Source organism: Pholcus phalangioides, unplaced genomic scaffold (assembly GCF_987345545.1).
Source record: "Pholcus phalangioides strain wild (caught in Gottingen) unplaced genomic scaffold, Ppha-v1.0 ptg000010l_1, whole genome shotgun sequence".
Lineage (NCBI taxonomy): Eukaryota > Metazoa > Arthropoda > Arachnida > Araneae > Pholcidae > Pholcus > Pholcus phalangioides.
Genome location: NW_028301603.1, coordinates 11,048,246 through 11,069,387, shown reverse-complemented (window position 1 = coordinate 11,069,387; position 21,142 = coordinate 11,048,246). Strand labels below are relative to the sequence as shown.

The window sequence follows — 21,142 nt, the reverse complement described above, 5'->3', positions numbered from 1 at the left end:
AAGTTATTTTGATAGATCAAAATCATAGATGATTGATTTATTTTCAAATCATCAGATTAAAGAATATTTTGGTTCTAGACATTAGGTTTTAACATTGATATTTAACTTATATTTTCCCTGTCAGATATTGTTCCATGCAGAAAAGGGCAAATCAGATAATTACCAAATGGCCATTGACGACATCATTATAAAAAACAGTGGATGTAACCCGCCTGCATTTTGCAATTTCAACATCGACTATTGCAGCTATTCAATGAACAGTTCTTCAGATTTCTCTTGGCAGCTTGGAACAGGAAGAGTAGTGAATTCTCAAATTATAGATAAACCTCCCAAAGATTTCCTTGTTAATAATGGTGAGTTGTTTTTTTCGTCTGGTGTAATGAAATGCAGTGAAATCGGCATGAAACAGAATGTCAAAAGACTGAAATAATATTTTGTTTTAGACAAGTTTCTATTTTATAATGGTGCACATCAAAGCGCTAATCATCAATGGGATTATCTTTTGATTCCATTCAAGCCAGGGTTCTGTTTCATGGAATGTACAGGTCTCATGAACATATCTTGGACACACGCAGGTTTCACAGTATTAAAAATCTGCATTGCTCATAATTTTTGACATTGCTAAGCTATCAAAATAAACAAGATGTTTGTGTAAAGAAAAGGAAGGAAAGCTTCAAACACCACTATATAATGACTTGAAGGTCTATAGAGTTCAAAAATATAAAAGCTAGAAATCAATTTATTTTTGCTTAAAATTATTTTTCTGTAATTCATGTATAGCTTCAAAGTGCAATATATATAAACAAATATGATATATAGAGTAGACCAGTGTTTCCCAAAGTTGCTCACTTTGAGAAACACCCAGGGGGCGATGGAAAGGTCCAGGGAGTGATAGAAGCTACGGGTATAACATAGGATCCTATGGGTTTGCTTGAGTTGGAGGCAATGAGCGGAAAAAAATTTCTGAAGCTGGAGACTATGCAGTAGAGACTCAGCAATCCAGCACATATCAAAACGGGGAAGGGGGGTCTGATATGTGCAGCATATGTGTTTCTTGGGGTTTGTTATAATGGGATTCAACTGTAATACAGAATATTATTTGGTATTGTTTTCCCTCTAAGCCGCATACACATGCAGAGAGACACACAAACACTGTTATTTTTAAATTTGTCTTCCTCTTTGTTTGTCTTTTAGTTTTTATCTTGTCTGTGTATTTGTTAAACGTGTAAGCATATGCTTTTCCTATAAGAAAGTGACCCAGTGAGAACAGACAAGAAAATGTTGGTTACTGGACAGGTCGGATTAACACACAGTTGGATTATCTAGAGTCTACTTTAGTTGAAAATCAAAAATTCCATGTTCACAATGTTTTGTAAATTTCCACCATTGTGGAAATCGAATTAGTTTATGTATCAACCAAAAAAAACTTTATTCCACTGTTGAATCCTACTTTTTAGCATTTGATTTTATTGTTGAGCTTTTATTTCACTTTGTACGATTAATTCTTCACCTTAACCTTTATATATATAACAGTCAATCTAACATACCATTCCCTTAATTTAAATTAAAAGTGAATTTTTAGATCTTTATTGAATTAATTGAGTTGTTTAACTTTTGGATTTCATTTCATTAGGAACGTTCTTGTATGTGGATATGACATCCCCAAATCTGAAAGAAAACCAACAAGCCGTACTCATCAGTGAAATTCTCTATGTGTCCTCAACAAGATATGGCTGCTTGAAGTTTTATTATTATTTGAATGGCATAGGTAATTACATGATTTTATGTAATTGAAAAACCTTAATATCTATGTGATCTGATTTTTTTAAATGTAAATTTTAAACCAGTGATCTCACCCAACTTTTATGTGCATTCACATGCATTACATTCTTGTGTGTAATTTTTCATGAGGGTGGCAGATGCAAATGCCCCAATTTATTTTCGAAAATTGCTGCCTCAAAACCTGTAATATAAATGTTCCTGTTGTTACATAGCAACTTAGTCTTATTTGTGGGCCTTGCAAAAGTGGGTCATTCATTATGGCATCAGGCACAAGATCACTTTTTTAACTGCTCATGAAATAAATGCATATTTTTTTACCTATTCTTTAGTTGCTTCAATCACTCATCCTTAATGCGAGACAAAACCTGTAATAACAGACCGATTATGCCACAATTATGTCAGTTTTCCTAATTATTTTAACAATGATCAAGTGAACCAAAAAAATAGTAATCATATTCAGTAAATGAAACGTACAATTTTTTTTCCAAAGTTATAATTATATCTTTGAAGTTTGTTGACTCATTTTTATTTTTCCCCTAGATTCACCAACACTATCTATTGGCTTTATGTTTTTGAACAACATGGAAAAAGATATGACTTATGAACTTACTGAACAGGATAAAATTAAATCACAATCTGGTAAATCATGGAAGTCCTATTCAAAGACAGTTGCAGTGCCACTTAAGGTCAAAAATGTGAATCTTTTCCAACTTTATTTCAAGGCAGTTCGTGGCAAAGGACCAAATGGCATCATTGCTCTAGATCAAATATCCTATACCGATGGCCAATGCGCAGGTGAATTCTTCTACTCTTCTACATTATAATAACCTGAAAAAATGATAGGGAGAAGCATATTATATAATCGTAATTTGATTCCGATCAAAGTTGGGAGAGAGAAAGAAGCAAAATACCTAATTGCATTATTCAATTTAATGTGAGTGTCTAAGAAACAATTCAAGCCAACTATATAAGTTGCAAGTTAAAGCAAATGTTAGGGTATGTTTTACTTATTTTGAAGAAACATAAATAAATTTATAGTGATAAATAACATTTGCTGTTTTTTTTTTCTTTTGCAGTTTCTACAGTGGCTCCACCTACAGTTACAACAGAAATGCCCAGTAAGTCAAGTTCACCAAACACAGTGATAAGTCATTTTTATGATCACTTATTATAAATTTTTATGGCTGTTTTCAATCTTTTACTATCGCTCTGTATGTGAATTGTTACTGTGGAAAGAAGACAAATAAAAATATTAAATTATGGGTAAGTCTCAAAAGACAACAAAGGAAAAATGGAAATTGGTAATAACAGAAAGAAAAATATATTTGAAAGGGGCAAAAGTAAGGAACATAAATATGGTTTTTACTTGATTGTTTCACCTCAATTTGTTCTACAGCAAATATTGATTTATGCTGAAAATTTCTAGATATATATATATAATTAACCTATGCAAACATTAATTTTTCCAATATTTTCACAATATTTTTAATAATTGTGTTGTTCTCTACATCTGCTTAGTTAATTTAATGTGTCAGAAAATAGAATGAAATTCATGTGACACTTTGTGGTTCGTCGTCCTAAAATTACAAAATACAGTTGAAGGTCATTTCCATGAACTTATACAGACTTGAACTGCTAGTTCATAAAATCAAAAGTTTGTAAATGGGGAGGAAACTTTAAAAGGAATGGCATGTTTTTTGGACTGGGAACTAATTTGTAAAAACGAGTCAGTCCATAAATTGGAGGTTTGTAAAATCTAGCCTCAACTGTATATAAATACTTACCGCATTTAAATGCGCTCGTATGTCTTTGAGAAATGTCATGAGGAGATTTCTCTATTGTGTGAGGTAAGTTTTGAACTACAGCATATTTATTTTATTAAAATATTTTTGTGTTTCTTTTTACAAACTTAAGTGGTAAAATTTCTGCAGTTTTTAATGAAAGAAATTTCTCAAAAACAGCAACCATTATTTGTTATAATGAAATAGATTTTGTTTTATGTGTTTCTAGTAAATGTATTAGTTCTAGTAGTATCTTTGCATAAATTCTTTTATTGTAGTATATATACTATGTGTGTGTGTGGCTATGGAACCTTTTTTTTCTTTTTGCAGCCTCAGATTTAAGTTGCAGTTTTGATGATACTACGTTCTGCAAATGGAAGGTTCAAGCTGCGAAAAATCACTGGGAAATCAGTGTTCCAAGAAGAACAAGTGGAAACATGCCTAGATATGACCATACATATCAGAATTACAATGGTTAGTATAGTTATGCAATTTTTTAGAGTACAGAACATTGAATCTTCAATACCTTATGAAGCAGTACCTGAAGTAATTAATGAATATCTGTGAACATCTTCAGGTCGCTATGCCTATTTTATGGGTGATGGAGTTTCTCCAAAGACAGCAACCATACAAAGTCCATCAGCCCCTGTAACATGGGGATCGAGATTCTGTTTCAGCTTCTGGTACATCATGGATACAGATGCCAAATCAACGAGCAGGTAGATTACCTTTACTGAAAGTATAATAAAAACGTGGAAGATTAGTGAGAGAGAGAGAGAAAAAGACTATTCATTATTCATGAACAGCAGCGAGAACTAAATACAATATTCTATCATTTTGACAGATATTTTTGAAATTAAAATTTAGAGAATGGGGTTTATATGTATTAATATAACAGCTAATGTCCTAAGTCTGGCCAATTCAGGATTTGGAGTTTTTCAAATTAGCATTAGCCATAATATATAGTATAAACATATGGCAGTTCTATTCAAACTAATCTGTATTAGACCATCAAGCCCATGTTTATATCAGAAAAAATGGGCATCATAAAATGAATACACATGAAAGAAAATCCCTCTTGCATTTTGTATGTCATTTATAGCTACAACTTCATAGACACACAAACTTTCCTGGCAAAAAGTTTATTGCGTGGGCCATGCATTGCCCAGGATTACTCTCTTGAGTATATTCTACGATTACTTCATGAGGATATAACTCCCGGAAAAGCATGATTATTTCACGATTTTGGCAAAATATGAACACAAAACACCAAGTGAGAATTTTTTGTCAGTTTGTTTCTAAAAGTTTGCATTTCTTGGAATGCTTCGTTTCATTCCTGATCCATCTCGTGATGTCTCAGGCGATGAGGATTACATGCTTTACTAAATTCTGAGAAAAACATGTTATCAACATAATTAGGTGATAATTATTTCATTTGACTGACCAAATGTATGTTTGAATCAGGATTAAAACATAGATTTCTTCATAGTCATTTCAAAGCTCTTTAAATAACTCTGAGTTATTCATGAGCTTGATCTTTGTACACTCATGTCCATAAATTAAGGATAATTCAGAATCACACGGAAATCGTAATCTAAAGTAAAAATTTCGCCTGTAGAATTATCACACACATCTGCAAGAATGATATGCAAATTTCAGGAAGCCACCAGATAATGCAGATAGTACGTTACAATGACGAGAGTGTAAGAGGGGGGGTATATAAGGAATGGTGACAAAGAAGTAAAATTGTTCAGAAGAGTTCTGTAAGGCGCTCAGTGCCATAAACGAATAGTTATGACACAGAGGACGCATGTGGATGATTTTTTACATGGTAGAATTATCGGCCGCCTGGAATGTGGGCATACCCAGATGGAAGTATCCGAGGAACTTGGAATTGCCCAAAGTGTCATCTCTAGGCTTTGACAATGATTCCAAGATAATGGAAATGTCAGTAGACGTTACAGTACAGGTCGCCCCCGAGTTACAACACCGAATGAAGACCGATATTTGGCAGTAACTGCCAAAAGAAGCAGACGGAGCACAGCATCCGACCTGTCTCGTCAGCTATTTGCAGCCACGGGTACCACAGTTTCAAGGCAAACCGTGTACAGATGTTTGGGAGATATTGGTCTATATGCTCGCAGGCCTGTCAGATGTGTCCCTCTCACGGCAACTCACTGTCGGCAGCGATTAGCCTGGAGTAGAGAACATGCAATGTGGACATCGTCACAGTGGGCTTGTGTGATGTTTTCCCGACAAGTCCAGGTTTAGCTTGCATTCTGATTCACGTCGGACTTTCATATGGAGAATGCTAGGTACACGTTACCACCAAGACAACATCATTGAACGACACCGTTACGGTGGTGCAGCATTGCTCATTTGGGGTGGAATTATACGGGGTTCCAGAACAGATCTGCATGTTCAAACCGCAACCATGAAAGCCCAAATATATCGGGACATCATTCTGGAACAACATGTACGTTTGTTTAGGGGTGCCATGGGCGCAGAATTTGTGTTTATGGATGACAACGCCCGTCCTCACCGAGCAAACATCGTAAACAAATGCCTTGAATCTGAGGATATAACCCGTATATAACCCAGGCCAGCATTCTCACCTGACTTGAATCCGATAGAGCATGTGTGGGACATGCTTGGCCGACGAGTTGCAGCCCATCAACCACCCCCTACATGTGACATGTGTACCGGAACTTCGGAGAGCATTGCTTGCTGAGTGGAGTGATCTTCCCCAAGATCAGATCGATAATTTGATACTCAGCAGGCCTAGGCATTGTACGGACTGTATTTCATCGCATGGGAGACATTCAATGTATTAACCATCATACCAACCATGTAATAGTAAGTTTTTGTAAAGGAGATATTTTTTACAATTGCTCCAGGGAGCAAAAATCATAGTTTTTATGAATGGTATCATACATACACCATCGTTTTTGTTCTTTATCTTTTGTTTAATAAATGGGCTTTATGAATAAGTAACGCTTGTTTTGTTTCTGAACCTTTATTTGCTGGAGCTGGCATTATCCTTAATTTATGGACATGAGTGTAGATTACTCCTGTTAATTATTGAACGGAAAACAATAAAGATTTTCTCTATTTTTAAAATTTTGTCAGGGGTAGCATTTATAAATGTTATTGAATTAGCAATATTCTCAGTTATATCAAACCAATTTTCAACTTACAAATTTTTTAAACTGTTTTTTCATTTTCAGTCTATCGTTAAATGCTATATATTCAACTACATGGAGAACTAGATTCGTCACACTGTGGAAGAGAGTTGGCTTCTATGGAAATAGATGGAGGCATGCATATGTCTATCACACATCATTTTCAGGACAAAATCCAAAAGTGAGTTGTTTGACAATATAATTCAGGAACATTGAGTCAATTCAGTGTGATCTGTTAAAAATTTGATTATTAATATTTTCTGTTAAAAGTGAACAATATTAGATCTCTATAAAAAGTATTTATGAGAAAATTCTAATGGAATTTAAATGTTAATAACTACCCCAAAAAATTATTGCCTGCAATACAATGATATTAAATCCACCTCAGCCATTGGAGCTCAATCATATGGAATCCTAATGATTTCTATGTAAGATTGGAAAATAACAAATAGGATCAGGTGAACTATAGGCGTATATGGTGCTTAGAGAAACATTGAATACAGTCTGTGAACTATGCAAAAGTAATGCATCATTTGATATTTAAAGTGTTAAAGAGATTGAAATTGAGCTGTGGATAAGAAAGTAAAGGTAACTGCAGGATCACTCACTCATTTCAATAAGCTTAAAAGTTCTTTTTTTTGAAATATCAATATTGATTTTTAGGTGAGAGACATTGTTAGGTGCTGTGAAATAATAAGGAAAACCTGCCGACCACTAAAATTGAATAATCTACACTAATTTTAAATTACATACATTTTCAATGACTAATTTATGTCAAATCAGATTTGAAAATACATATTTTTGAATTTTTAGCTGAATTTCACTGCTGAAGCATGGAATGGTGTAATAGCTCTCGACGACTTAGCAGCTCAAAGTGGTGTATGTCCTCCATCAAGTAAGTGAATAAGACACTTTGAAAAATTAAAAATTCATAGTTTTCAGGGTGTTAGGCCAACGTTACAGGAAGTTTTTCCCTTCTGATATTTCGTTTGCATGAGATGGCAAACATTTTCGAGAAAGTCCTATGCTGCAGAAGAGAAGCATGTATTTATCTCTCCTTGCTTGCATTGCACCATTTCGTCAAAATTGGTCACCTGAGCAAGATTTTTTCTTTCAGAATTATTTTGTCGTGCCTACAGGACACAATTTTATGGCTGAGAAAGTATCTTTAAATTAAGTGATTGATTAAATTACACTACACAATGAAAGACAGATAAATATGTTAAGAAACAAATGAACATTACTATAAACTTATAATAAATCAGAACAATTCATTTTATGCCTCAATAATCAATATATCACTCACTTCCATTCCTATAATAACATTTAGCAAATAAACATTTCGGTTCACTCACCACCTTTTCCTTGTCATATAATCCAAGGTCCTTCAACTCACATCTTGATTTGGAACTTGCTCACTCAACACTAAGTGTCTATTGTGCTTTAAAAAATTTGACGCTCATTGATATAGAAAGACTCACCATACCTTAAGTGCCTTAGCGCTCTCACTAAAAACCTTATAGCATCATGTTTCTGGAGCTAACGTGTGAATTGAAAATTCAAACAAAATATGTTGTGAGTGTGAGAATGTTTTCATATGGGCGCTAATTCTGTTGATGTGTCGCAGCAAGTTATGTCTCGTGTAAACAGTAATGACTGTGTTGTAGAACTTCTAAGTGAGAGAAAGAATTTAGGAGCATGTCATCTTCCGATATATATATTTGAAGTTGAATTTTCAGAATGAATACTTTAAGGTGGGAATTGCGCTCACAAAAATTTTTTACTCCAAGTGATTTTCAGAACTCTGATTCCAAGTCCTTCTTTTGATTCATGATTTTCATCGCCGTCTAATTCACCTTTTCTTCACTTGGATTAAAGGATATTTTTAGTATTTTCTGTCATAAGTTTTTTCAATTTCTGTACAAAACCAATTCTGTGATTTTCATCTATTTCTTTTATACATCAAATAGAACTCTGCACGTTTGATGGCCAAGAAGACATGTGCGATTTCACGCAGGACACTTTAAACACGCAAGACTGGAATATCAAGACAGGAGGAGATGACGATGTTCTTTACAAGATGCCTGATCATACAATGCAGCAAACGAGTGGTGAGTATGATTCATCTCATTTATAGGACTTTATAGGACTTCTGGTTCCTTGGACTTTCTGATATAGTATTCATGTACGAGCTAAGAAGATACATTTATTTATTTATAGTAATGTATTATGTAGTGATACCTTGTCCAATAAACACCTTGGCTTATAAATTTTTTGGTTAATGAAGATTTTTTGTGGTATTTCTACCTTGGCTAATGAATATGGATTTGGCTAACAAACATTTCAGTTGATAAGGATGCACATGCTAACATTACACAGCAACTGCACCCTCAGCAGAGTTCTCATGCAATCATCATCAGAATTGCTGCCACTTGAGACCAATTAATTTATGTCTGCCGAATATGGATTTGGCTAATAAACATTAGAATTCCTTCCCAGATCAAGAGGGGGGGGGGGGAACCAGGGAGTCCGGCCCCACCAAAATGATATAAAATGACTTATTTATACAGAATAACCTGCTTAAGTCTATTGTTCTGTTACTTTGCCCTTCCCCCGAAATAAATTCCTGGATATGGCTCTGTCCCAGATATACTGCAATGTAGGCTTGCATTTCCCGGTTCGTTAACATTTTTACCCCAGTAACCATTGAATGGATGACAACAATGAAAGAAACAAGATTTTGATTAAACTATAAGCATTTATTCAATTATATATTAACTATTAATATAACGTTTTAACAACAATTATCACAGTTAAACCTTTCTCTCAATATTATAACAGAACAATAAAACTGAACGGTCTCACTGCCATGCCCAGGTTTTCACGTATTAGTTCACATCATCCGATAGACACTCCCAGGTTTCTACCTCACAGCAGAAGACTCCCCGACACCAGCTTCAAACGGGTTTGGTGTCTCCAAACACACGTTGAGGTCACAGCTCAGCCACTGCGTAGGGAACTGGAGGCGAACGTCCACGGGTAGCCGGTCTGGCCACTAACCAATCCACAGGCGATGGGATCACGACGAGGTTGGGTTTTCACATGAAGTCCAGCGATGAGACGGGTGAGGTGCCAAGGGCACACCTCTTCAATTTCAACTAATTGTTTCAGAGAGACGATCTAGCTCACACCTCAACAGGGCGTGACGCCTTAGTGATTAAGACAAGACATTAGTCGGAAGTAGTAGAATCGGAGAATAAGTCGTAGTAAAGCACATCTCTATCTGGTTTTTATATGGGAGCATTCCCATAATGCTTTATGATAGAACCAATCACAAGATCGAAGGTGCGGTATTGAGCTTGCATCTAATTTACATAATTTCATGAGAGAAAAGGAAATATTGTAAAAATTATAATACTGAATCTGGCAACCAAACATAACAAATTGGCTGATTGGCGGACACATATGATCGATACTGTCGATTGATCCCGGAGACAAAAAGGTAAAACAAACTAAAATATATTAAAATGACTAGAATAAGGACGATTTCCACGGGGGCCTAATGGTAATGTTACAATACCTCTATTGCACTTTTAGAAACCTTTTGGAGGAATTTCATGTAGAATATGAGAGATTAATCATAGAGAAAATGCATTTAAAAAAATTATTGACTTGAATGTTTTCAGTGCACATGGTAAACTCTTAGCAGCAAACTGCAGTCTTTATATTCTGAGAGATTACCTTTCAGTATACATGCACAGAGTTGCCAACTGCTACGGTTCCTCTGTAGTTTCTACAGTTGAACTTACTAAACTACAGAGTTACAGAAAGTGCCCCAGATGTTACGGAACCGTTTTTATACAGTCCATAAATGCAAATAAATCAAGGAGAATCATTGGTCGGGACACCACGTAGTCGGGAATGCGGGTTAGTTAATGATAATCACAACAGTACTGACGGGGAATTACCCACCTCTGACTTGGATGGCTTCTCGATTGACAACAAACCACCGGGCAAATTAAAATGTGTGTTAATAAATGCCAGGAGCTTGGGTAACAAGAAAGATTTTTTAGAAACTATGATAGTTGTGGAGGACTTGGATCTTATAGCCATTACAGAATCTTGGGCAAACGATGGGGATGAATCTTTCTTACACATCTCCGGATACGATACTTTTTTGAGAAATAGATCTGATAGGAAAGGGGGTGGAGTGTTGATATACGTGAAATCATGTTTGAAGGCTAGAGAGTGTAACGTGCAGAGAAGTGATATTGAAACCATATGGGTTGAACTTGAGAACAAAAGACGTCATAAGCTTATTGTTGGGGTTTGTTACAATCCACCGAATAGGGATCAAAATTATATCGCCAAAATGCATGATGAAATTTCCTACATGTGTAAGCGAAAGAGGGTTCTCATACTAGGGGATTTCAATTACCCGGGTATTGATTGGGAGAACCTTTCATCTGGAAATCAGTATGAAAGAGACTTTCTTAAGTTGGTGCTCGAAAATTTTTTGTATCAGCATGTATCAGAAGCCACTAGGGGTACTGCTATTTTGGATTTAGTTCTTACTAGTTCTGAGGATCTAGTTGAACATGTTTCGGTGGGGGAAGAGTTTTCTTCCAGTGATCATCGTATCGTCAGATTTCTCTGTAACTTTTCCTCGGGTAAGGTTGATAACAAAAGACTGGTTCCTTGTTTTCGGAGAACTAACTTTGATGTTTTGCGAAGAAGGTTAGCGGAAGTTTTCAAAGACCGGTTGGAATCAGTAGGGGTGGTAAGTCAATGGGAAGAATTTAGTACGAAGCTGTCCTCTGTTTTGCACGACGTCACACCCTTTGTTCGAAAAAAGCGTGTTTGTACATCACACCCTCTATGGTTCACGGATAGCGTGCGGAACCTTTATCTTGAAAAGAAAAGAGCATTCAGAGAGTATAAAAGTGGACGAGGTGACCTATCATTGTTTACTGATAAAAGAAGACTGTTGAAGAAAGCGATAAGGGATAGTAAAAAGCAAGTTGAATCTAGGTTGGCAGATAACATTGGCTCTGACCCAAAATCATTTTTTCGATACGTCAATAATGGATGTAAGGGGACAGTTGGCCCCCTCTCGATAGGAGGCTCAAAAGTAGAGAGCAATGTAGGCATGTGTAGTGCTTTCAATGACTTTTTCGCGTCGGTTTTTAATGGAGATAATGATATTCGATATACGGGTGTTGCATGGGGTAATAAAACGCTCAACGATATTCAAGTGGAAGACGTGGAGGTCCTAAATCTTCTAAGAAATGTATGTGCAAGCAAAGCACCAGGACCAGATGATATCTATCCCAGGGTTCTCAGGGAAGGTGCTAATGAATTGTTGGGGCCAGTCGCACAGATATACAGGAGTAGTGTTGCTGAGGGTATCGTCCCGAGAGATTGGAAACTGGCTAACGTTGTTCCTATATTTAAGAAGGGTAGTAGAGAAGTGGTGTCTAATTATCGTCCAGTGAGTTTGACGAGCTCCCTCTCGAAAATTTTGGAAATTATCATCAAAAGGCAGTTTGTGAAGTGGATAGACGAGAATAATGTATTGTCGGATAATCAGCATGGGTTCAGGAAGGGGAAGTCATGTGTAACTAACCTCCTTTGCTTCTATGATTACGTGACTAAGGCTTTGGGTAAGAGCAAAAATGTCGACGTGGTTTACCTTGATTTCCAGAAGGCATTCGATCGGGTCCAACATGGCAAACTCTTGAAGCGTTTACACGAGATTGGAATAGGGGGCAACTTGCTGAATTGGATAGAATCGTGGTTAAGAGATAGGTCGCAACGAGTTATGGTGAACGGGGAATTCTCTGGTTGGACAGACGTCACAAGTGGAGTTCCTCAGGGAAGTGTCCTTGGCCCCATACTTTTTTCACTTTTTATCGATAAACTCGATCAGGGTATCGATGGAATTACTAGCAAATTCGCAGATGATGTGAAGCTAATGGGGGTAATCGGGAATGAAAGCGATAGGGAGTTGCTCCAGACCAACTTAAACAAGATTGCAGCATGGGCAAATGAATGGAGCATGACGTTTAGCGTAGATAAGTGCATGGTCGCTCATTTTGGTTCGAACAACCCACGGTTCTCTTACGAGTTGAATGGTGTCACTATCCCGGATGCAACTAGAGTCACCGATTTGGGAATTCTCATTGACGAGCGACTTAAGTTTTCTGAACATTGTTCAGCGGTTGTCAAAAAATCGAATAGAATGCTTGGTCTCATTTTCAAAAAGGTCTCTTCGCGTTCTCCTAAAGTCATTCTTCCGCTTTTTCGAGGCTTAGTTCGTCCTGGACTGGAGTATGCTGTAAGGTTTTGGAGACCATACCTACAGAGGGACATAGACTTGGTTGAAGGGGTGCAGAGAAGAGCTACGCGTGTCCTTATTGGCACACAGGGCTTGAGTTATGAAGAAAGACTTCATTTTTTGAATATGTTTACATTGGATGAACGCAGGTGTCGAGGAGATATGATCGAAGTGTTCAAAATTTTCAATGGGATGGATAGGATGGACCATGAACTTTTAGTACACCGCCAATCGACTGCTTTTACAAGGGGACACCAGTATCGATTGGTGAGGGACAATGCAAGGTTATGGTGTCGCAGGGAATTTTTCTCCAATAGGGTTGTTAATAAATGGAATAGCTTACCCCCGGAGGTAGTAAATTGTAACACAATTGACACGTTTAAAAAGAAATACGATAAACATGTTGGGGTAAATCGGGAAGCTATCCATTCTTAGAATAAGACAACCATAAGTATTCTTTATGGGCATTGTATAATATTTTATCATGTGTATATATTGTTTGTAATTTGTGTTAATTGCATTTTTAATTGGGTTGCTGTATTTTTGAAACATATGACAACCATATTTTTATGGGCATCTTTTTATCAGCCACCTCGTTGGGCATTTTGCCTGTTGTGGTGTTGTATTTGTATTTGTATTTGTATTTGTATAAAGGTTTCTGCACCCGAAGGAGAAAAAAATCCTGCTAGCTGTTTTGGGTTGATAGTGGAGAGGGAAAAAAGATTTCCAGTTGACTAATTCATGCATATAACTGTTTTTCCTTCCTTGTAGGATGGCTTGAAGAGAGGGGGGAGGTTATAACAGGGTGTAGAGTGGTTTGGTGGTAGATGGCAGCACTACACATAACAAGCATTACACAGAAACAAACTTCACATCAGGTTTCACTACGCGCACATGCACATTCCAACATGCACCAATTCGTTAGAGGTTCTGCTGAGGAATATGGACGAGGTGCATGTGTGGTTTCATAGTGGTGTAGAGTGGTTGCTCCTGAAGTGGTCTTCTAATAGTGAGATGGGTGAGAGTGCCTTAATTTATTGCCAAAAAACAGCCACTTGAAACGTTTAACTCTTCTATGGGAAGGGTGTTTACTTTGAACACTTTGTCCCCAGGTTGGGAATGGTTCTTCAGGGGGAGGGGCATAATAAATACATGGGCCTTTTCTTCTTTTTTCTCCAACCATGCACCAAGATGCAGCTACAGCCTGCAGCCAATGTTCAACAGCCCTGCACAAGTGTCTCTGATGTGCTGAGAAGACTGGTTTGGGGGGGGGGGGGTTAATAAATATGTAGGTCTGACTTTTGGTCTCTTTTACCCTCCACCCACACAGCAACAAGTTGCTGCTTTAGTGACTGTAAAAGATCCCGGAGGAGAAGGGATGGAAGTCCCTCTGAGTTACTGATGCCTTTGGATGCTCTGTAGGTCATTTCCTAGCTTCTCTCCCACATCATCATGACTCATCATTCCTTTGGCATTAAAAGAGAGCAGCAAATCCCTCAAGAGAAACTGGTCACACACTAAGAGGGGAGAAGGTGAATGTTGTTGGTGGACAAACCATGCTATGGGGCATCAGCAACAATAGTGTTGAGAAGGTAAAGGCACTTCTAGAATCTCTCCTGACACCAATAATGCTTTGCACCCCCCCCCCCCCCGCCACCATTAAAAGTGTGTTAATAGAAAAACTGAAAACATCGGAAAACTTTCAGTGAATTCGAATTGCAGACTTATAAAAGTGCTTGCTATAAAGAGCTTCATCAGTGCTGATAAACTTGGATTTTTCCATTCAACTCAAAATTCGTACATATTTCTCTCTTATTTTATTTATTTCATATGGATTCAATAACATAAAATTGCAAATCAACTGAATCTTGATCAACTATTTTTTTTCGGTAAGTTGCAAAAGTTTTGAAGTTCTACGTGTTCCTGTTTTTTTTCCATGATTGCTAATTAAGTTAATGAATCCAATGTTATATTTATCAACATAACTTTCCCGCTTATAGTAGAAAAGTGTCACACTGAGAAAAACATAAGTAATGTTGCTTTTCAGTATGACACTCCCTTGAATTTAAATAATGGAAAAGCAACACAAAATAGCAAATACGTATTTTAGAATGATTTAATTAATTAATTAATATATTAATCAATTAAATTAGGGAAAATAATGCAATTCACAAAAAAAAATTAATACAAATAAAAAATATAGTAGGGTGGGGGGGGGGGGGGTCACATCGACTGAGCACTCCCTGCCAGTCAACATGCATTGTTACTGACAGCTTCAGCCCAAATGTTGGCAAGTCTGCATGTATGAGCAACACCTCTTTGTTAGAGGTTTTTCATATGAGACAGAAAAATGAGCTGATCATATCACACAGGGAAATACCTACGAACCCCACTGGGTTCATTACAGCAAAAACAATTATGTTATTATACATTTTTTTAAATGGGCTACAGAAACATCTGGCATTTTTTAAAATTTTTATTTTGGTGAATATCATGAAATTGAATTATTTTTGAAGCACTGAAAGGTTCAGAAATATTTTCTTAAATATTTTTCCAGGCAAGTTCCTTTACGTAAACTTCAATGCATCCGATACAATTCAGAAAGCAAGAATATTTACTCCAAAACGAGATCCAAATAGTGTTCCAAGTTGTGTGACATTTTACTATCATATTTATAACACCAGCAAATTTGCACTTAACACGTATATATCTACTGCTAATGGACTTTCTGATATAATATGGGCCGGCACAAGAAGCCAAGGCCTACTGTGGCATGGAGCAAGATTCACGGCTGTTTCAAAAACATTGAAGTGGCAGGTTTGTTATTTGCTTAGTTTAAATTGAGATTTATTTCATCAAGAAATGTCTATCACATTTATGCATGTTATGATTACTTTGTTATAATCCATGAATGAATGATAAGAATAATTAAAAAACAACTGGGAAACAGATATTTCCAAACAAAGACCAGATGACTTTTCTTTCTGAGTTCACCTTGGCATAAAAACCTAAAAATATCTGTTTCCTTCATATACTGGGCTGAGAAAAAGCCATCTTATGTCTATCCCTACTATTCCACGTGGGGGCCATTTGCTAAAGTTAAGAGAGGCTACTAATGTCTCTACTTCAGTGTCTTGAAATGTCAGTCATGAAATGAGGAAGGCAGGTTCCTGTCTCCAGTAGTGCATATGGCAGCATACTTGCCTTGTTTGCAAGAGGGCCTGGGGTTGTGTCCCGGCAGAGACCAGACAACTTTTCTTTCCAAGTTCACCCATAGGCGGAGATCGATTTGAAAGCCTGTGGGGGGCATGATGATTGCTGGGGCATGATGATGCCAATTCATATATATGCTAATATATTAGATCAGTCAGCTTTACCTTTGATGCTGCCCCCCCCAGTATCTCCGTCCATGAGTTCACCTTGGCATAAAATCCGGAAAATATATGTTTACTTGATAGATTGGGCTGAGAAAAAGCGCTCTAACTCTAAAAATACAACTGTTTACATGGCAATGAAGTTTCTGTTCTAATATGGGAGAATTTTTTTTGATAGTTTTTATTTATGAGTATTTTCATAATTTGAAGTTATAAATTACCGTATGTATAAGGAACCCTTTTTTGCCAAAAATTGAGTCACAAAAATAGGATGGGGTTACTTATACATGGATAGTATTATAGATATATCTTTTCAACCTTTTTCCGAATTCTAAGCCCAAAACACCAGGGGTTCCATTTGTAATGCGTGTACATGTTAAAATATGGTACTTGCTTGGTCATATTTATTAAAATTTCAACAGGTTTTGTTTGAAGCAGAAGCTGCAAAAGGTGGATATGGTCAGGTTGCACTGGATGACATATCTGTTGATAAAGGAGCATGCCCAGATCCAGGTAAACACAGATCTAGTTTTAAATTAATGTGTACATGTTTTTTTACTAACACATGGACATTGTATTGGACAATGAACTTATTCTGAAATTTGCTATATATACAAATGTGTTTTTGTTTTATCTAGGATATTGCGATTTTGATAAAGAAAATTGTTTGTGGGAGAATGCGAGAGATCCATACGGCAGCAACACCAAGCCAAAGGGTAAGCTTTAGTTGTTTGAAGAAACCATTTTTTTATTTTGTCAAAAAGTGTATTTTATAACACATTTTTTATGATCAAGTTATAGGTAAGAAATTTGTCTTTGATTTCATTTCAGTAAGTATTCCCATTCCCAAAAAAAGGGTTTGGTAGATTATGGTAGGGCATCATATCTATGGCTAGAAAAATTATGTGCAAGCATTTTTTGTACCTAATTCCATAATCTTCAGCATAAAATCTTGTCGAATCCTACTGAGTTGTCGGTTTTCTATGGTGTTTTCAGAATTAAAAAATTATTAAACTATTTGTACAACACACGCATTAACCATTTTTTTCTTTTTTCACTATAAGATGATAAAAACATTTCTTTTATTTTTCTTGCATCACACTGTTTGTCATATTGAATGATGCACAAACTTTTGTCTTGTGGGCTATATTTTGCCTAAGATTACTTTTGCCAGTTGCGTAACACCTAAATTACCAATACATCATTGAGGGCCTAATATAAATGAACGACACTGATGTTTAATCACAAATGATGTTTAAATCTGAATGTTATTGGGGTTTTATAGAAGGTCTGATAGAAGGTCTTTATGGCCTTTAATCAGTACTTCATATAATTCTATTGTACAGTCAAACCTTGTTAGTGTGTCACCCGATTAACACGTCACTCCGCTTACCGGGTCACTTTTTGAAGTCCCAATTGTCCTCAGACAGGAATTGGCACAGCTATGGCTTACTCTGTTTAACGAGTCACTCCTCTTACTAAGTCATATTTTTGCTCTTCCAAGAGTGTTTCATTAACGAAGTTTGACTGTACTTACAATATTATGTTCAGCTTCACATTCCATGTCATGCATTTAAAATTCGGAAATATTTTATAAATGTTTTGGCAGACAATATAGAATTCTGGAATAGATCAGATTGGCTCAGGTAGTGAGTTTCCATGCTTTGCATATAAATATCATTTTAATTGACAAAAGGTGTTTCTTACTATCAGTGTAAGGGATTGAAACCAATTACCCACAGAGATATGGCTATGTTATTGGAAAGATTTATGAATAGAGTTGAAATGAGTAGCCTCTGGCTTCAATTGAATTTTTTGCGTAATTAATGATAAAAAATTTTCTCAATGATAAGAATGCAAATTATATACTTTGCATACAGGGTGATTATAATTAAAGTCATGATTTCAAAATGCTGTGAAATAAGAAACACTGGTCAGAAGGACTTGAAAGTTTTGCATGAATACTCCAGAAGCAATGGAATTTTTTTTGGCGAAGGAAAGAAAAAAACGTACAAATTTAATATATTTACCAGTAGGTAGCAATTTACCTGAGAAACATGGGAAGTTTGCTTGCAGAATGAAAACAATAGTCCGCGATAGCAAAATTTTGAATTTCAAACTTATAGCAGAACACGGTGCACATCATATATTAGCATTTCTTGCTTAAGTTATAGGTGTTTATTTAGCGACTTCATTTTTGTGATGTTTCTGTGAATTATGAAATTTTGTGAACCATTTTGTCCTGGCTGATTAGTGCACTACCATGCTGCGAGCGAATTTCCCTGTGTTTCAAAAGTAGAGCACCATCTATCTGTAAATTCTAAGTATTTTCTCCATTCCCCCAAATGAAATTAAAATGCTTTAGGAGTATCCAGGCAAATTTTCAAGTCATTCTGACTAGTGATTTTTATTTTACAGTATTTTGAAATCGTAACTTTAGTTATAATTACCCTGTATATATGGCTCAGGTTCCTTGAGTCATTTATTTCTTGAGAAATGGAATCTACATCCACATGTTAAAAAAATAACTCTCACTTGATTTGGAAAAATTTTAAATGGTGTGCTGTCTGGATGTGGGTTATCATGTTGGAATTTAAAATAAATGAATAATGTCATTGTTTTTTTAAAAAAATCTCAATTTCAGATGCTTCCGCTCTATTCTATGACGATATTGATTGGGTTCGACATGTTGGAGAAGACTACTTTGGTCCACCTTTAGACAACACAATGGGATCCCCAGAAGGTAAATCTTTTGTTTTTCATTTAAATAAGGGTCTGTTTTGGTAAAGTTGTTTTTTGAAGAAAAATATTAATTTTTAATTAAAAAAAATATCTGAAATTTTTTTTTGTCATCATGTTTTATGGCTGATTAGAATAGTTAAAAAACATAAAAGCCTCCATTCAAGTGTGTGAGAAATCTTGAAAAAGTTTTTGCATAAGTTAAGGGAGTGCACAGTTACCCAAAAATATAAACCCTCTTGAGTCAAAGTCAAGAAAAACTAATGAATACAAATTCATTTAATTTAATTTAAAGGCATTTCATACATTTTATATTTTTAGGTTGATATATTGTTATGATAAAGTTATAGTTTTATGTTTTATTCAAATTTGTTCCATAAATTTTCTATACAAAAACTATAAATTAAAAAAAAACTTCATAAACCAAGTATGGTATAGCATAGTACACTGTGTCCCATGAATTCGTAAATAGTTAAAAAATTGAAAGAATTGGCATATTTGAATGCGGTTTGCAAAAAAAGTTATTCTCACTAAGGGTTTTTTTTTTGGTACGTTTTAAACAATTAGTTCACATTTTAGTCTGTTGAGGATGCGGAACGAAAGAAAATCACTGAAAATATGCTATAATATAATCAGATATATAAAATGCAGGGTATATGATTAACGACATCTCATTTCTGCATTTTCCAATAACTGGCACTTTCATGAGGTTTTTGTTGTGATGTTGATATTGGTAAAGTTGTTTTACCTCTGCCATAAATTGCCAGCTGAAGCTGTGCAAGGGTTTCAGACAGGCCCGTCATTTGGGGGGGGGGGGAAGGGTCAGGAAGGGGCCGTTGCCCCACCCCCTACTCTTTTCTATTTACACACCTCTCATACACGTACACTCATTTTCTCGGACCCGTTGGGACAAATAGAGACTTTTTGATTTTCTAAAAAAATTCAATGTTAACTGCCGAAGTTTGCATATCTTTCTAATCACAAGTCTTGGAGATTTTGCTTATTTTCATAAATGCTCCATTTTCTAGAAAATACTATATACTACTTAGAAAAATTTCTTACTATATCCAGAAAAATCTCTAAAGAACAAATTAAAATTCTGTGAAAGAAAAATATAGATATGTCAGAAATTCATGAACATTTTTCTTTAACTATCATCAGGCTTTTATCTCTTGCTTGACACAAGATATGCTACTGCAAATCAGAAAGCTGTTATCATCTCGGAAGGTTTGCAGTCAGTGATGGGATCATGTTTTAAATTCTGGTATGCTATTCCTAATGTGCTAAATGCTGCTCAACTGAAGATATACACAAGCAGTGACTTTATAAAAACAACTGAAGTACAGACTTTCTCAAAAAGTACCCATGAGGAATGGGAGAGAGCATTAGTCACCATCATACCTGAAATTTTCGCAGATGTACCATTCGTGGATTACTGGGTAAATCTCTTGAACATATTTCTGCATATTGCCATTTTATCTGCACTGTGCACACTTTTGTGCTAAATTAAAAGTGAAATTTTAGAAGAAAAGAAAGCATTTTTCTTGCAAATTGAAAGCACACATGATAGTACAGTCGACGCTTGTTATAATGACCCCACGTTATAGTGACCATTCCATTACAATGACCAGTAGGAAAATTCCTTAATGTAAATTTTTCATATACTGACTGTGTTATATGTTTTTCTTCTGATATAGTACCTCTCAATATAACAGCAGTTTTCTGTGGAACGATGGGGGTCGTTATAACAAGCATCAACTGTATTTGGTTGTATGTCAAATACAGTGAATAACACTTATAATGTTCGCACGTAGAACATTTTCTTGCTTGGTACGACTTATTTTCATGGTGCCAACTCTTATTAATACTGTAAGGTTCAGGAGAAAAGAGGTTGGGAAAAGGCCGAGGAGAAACAGGAGTCGCGAGAGAGAGAAACGAGAACGAGTT

General features: G+C 35.9%; 1 protein-coding gene across 1 annotated transcript in view; it reads left to right on the top strand.

The window, feature by feature from the left end:
- The window catches only part of LOC149080912 (MAM and LDL-receptor class A domain-containing protein 1-like), a 168,446-nt gene that overhangs the window by 44,358 nt on the left and 102,946 nt on the right, over positions 1-21,142 (top strand). Inside the window, exons 18-31 of the mRNA XM_089237599.1 lie at positions 125-353; positions 1,634-1,768; positions 2,323-2,577; positions 2,859-2,900; positions 3,894-4,037; positions 4,141-4,282; positions 6,791-6,926; positions 7,559-7,640; positions 8,716-8,856; positions 15,640-15,899; positions 16,879-16,969; positions 17,095-17,172; positions 19,101-19,199; positions 20,357-20,634. Of these exons, the coding sequence (XP_089093725.1) occupies positions 125-353; positions 1,634-1,768; positions 2,323-2,577; positions 2,859-2,900; positions 3,894-4,037; positions 4,141-4,282; positions 6,791-6,926; positions 7,559-7,640; positions 8,716-8,856; positions 15,640-15,899; positions 16,879-16,969; positions 17,095-17,172; positions 19,101-19,199; positions 20,357-20,634 (2,112 nt within the window). The remainder of the gene's footprint in view (positions 1-124; positions 354-1,633; positions 1,769-2,322; positions 2,578-2,858; positions 2,901-3,893; positions 4,038-4,140; positions 4,283-6,790; positions 6,927-7,558; positions 7,641-8,715; positions 8,857-15,639; positions 15,900-16,878; positions 16,970-17,094; positions 17,173-19,100; positions 19,200-20,356; positions 20,635-21,142) is intronic.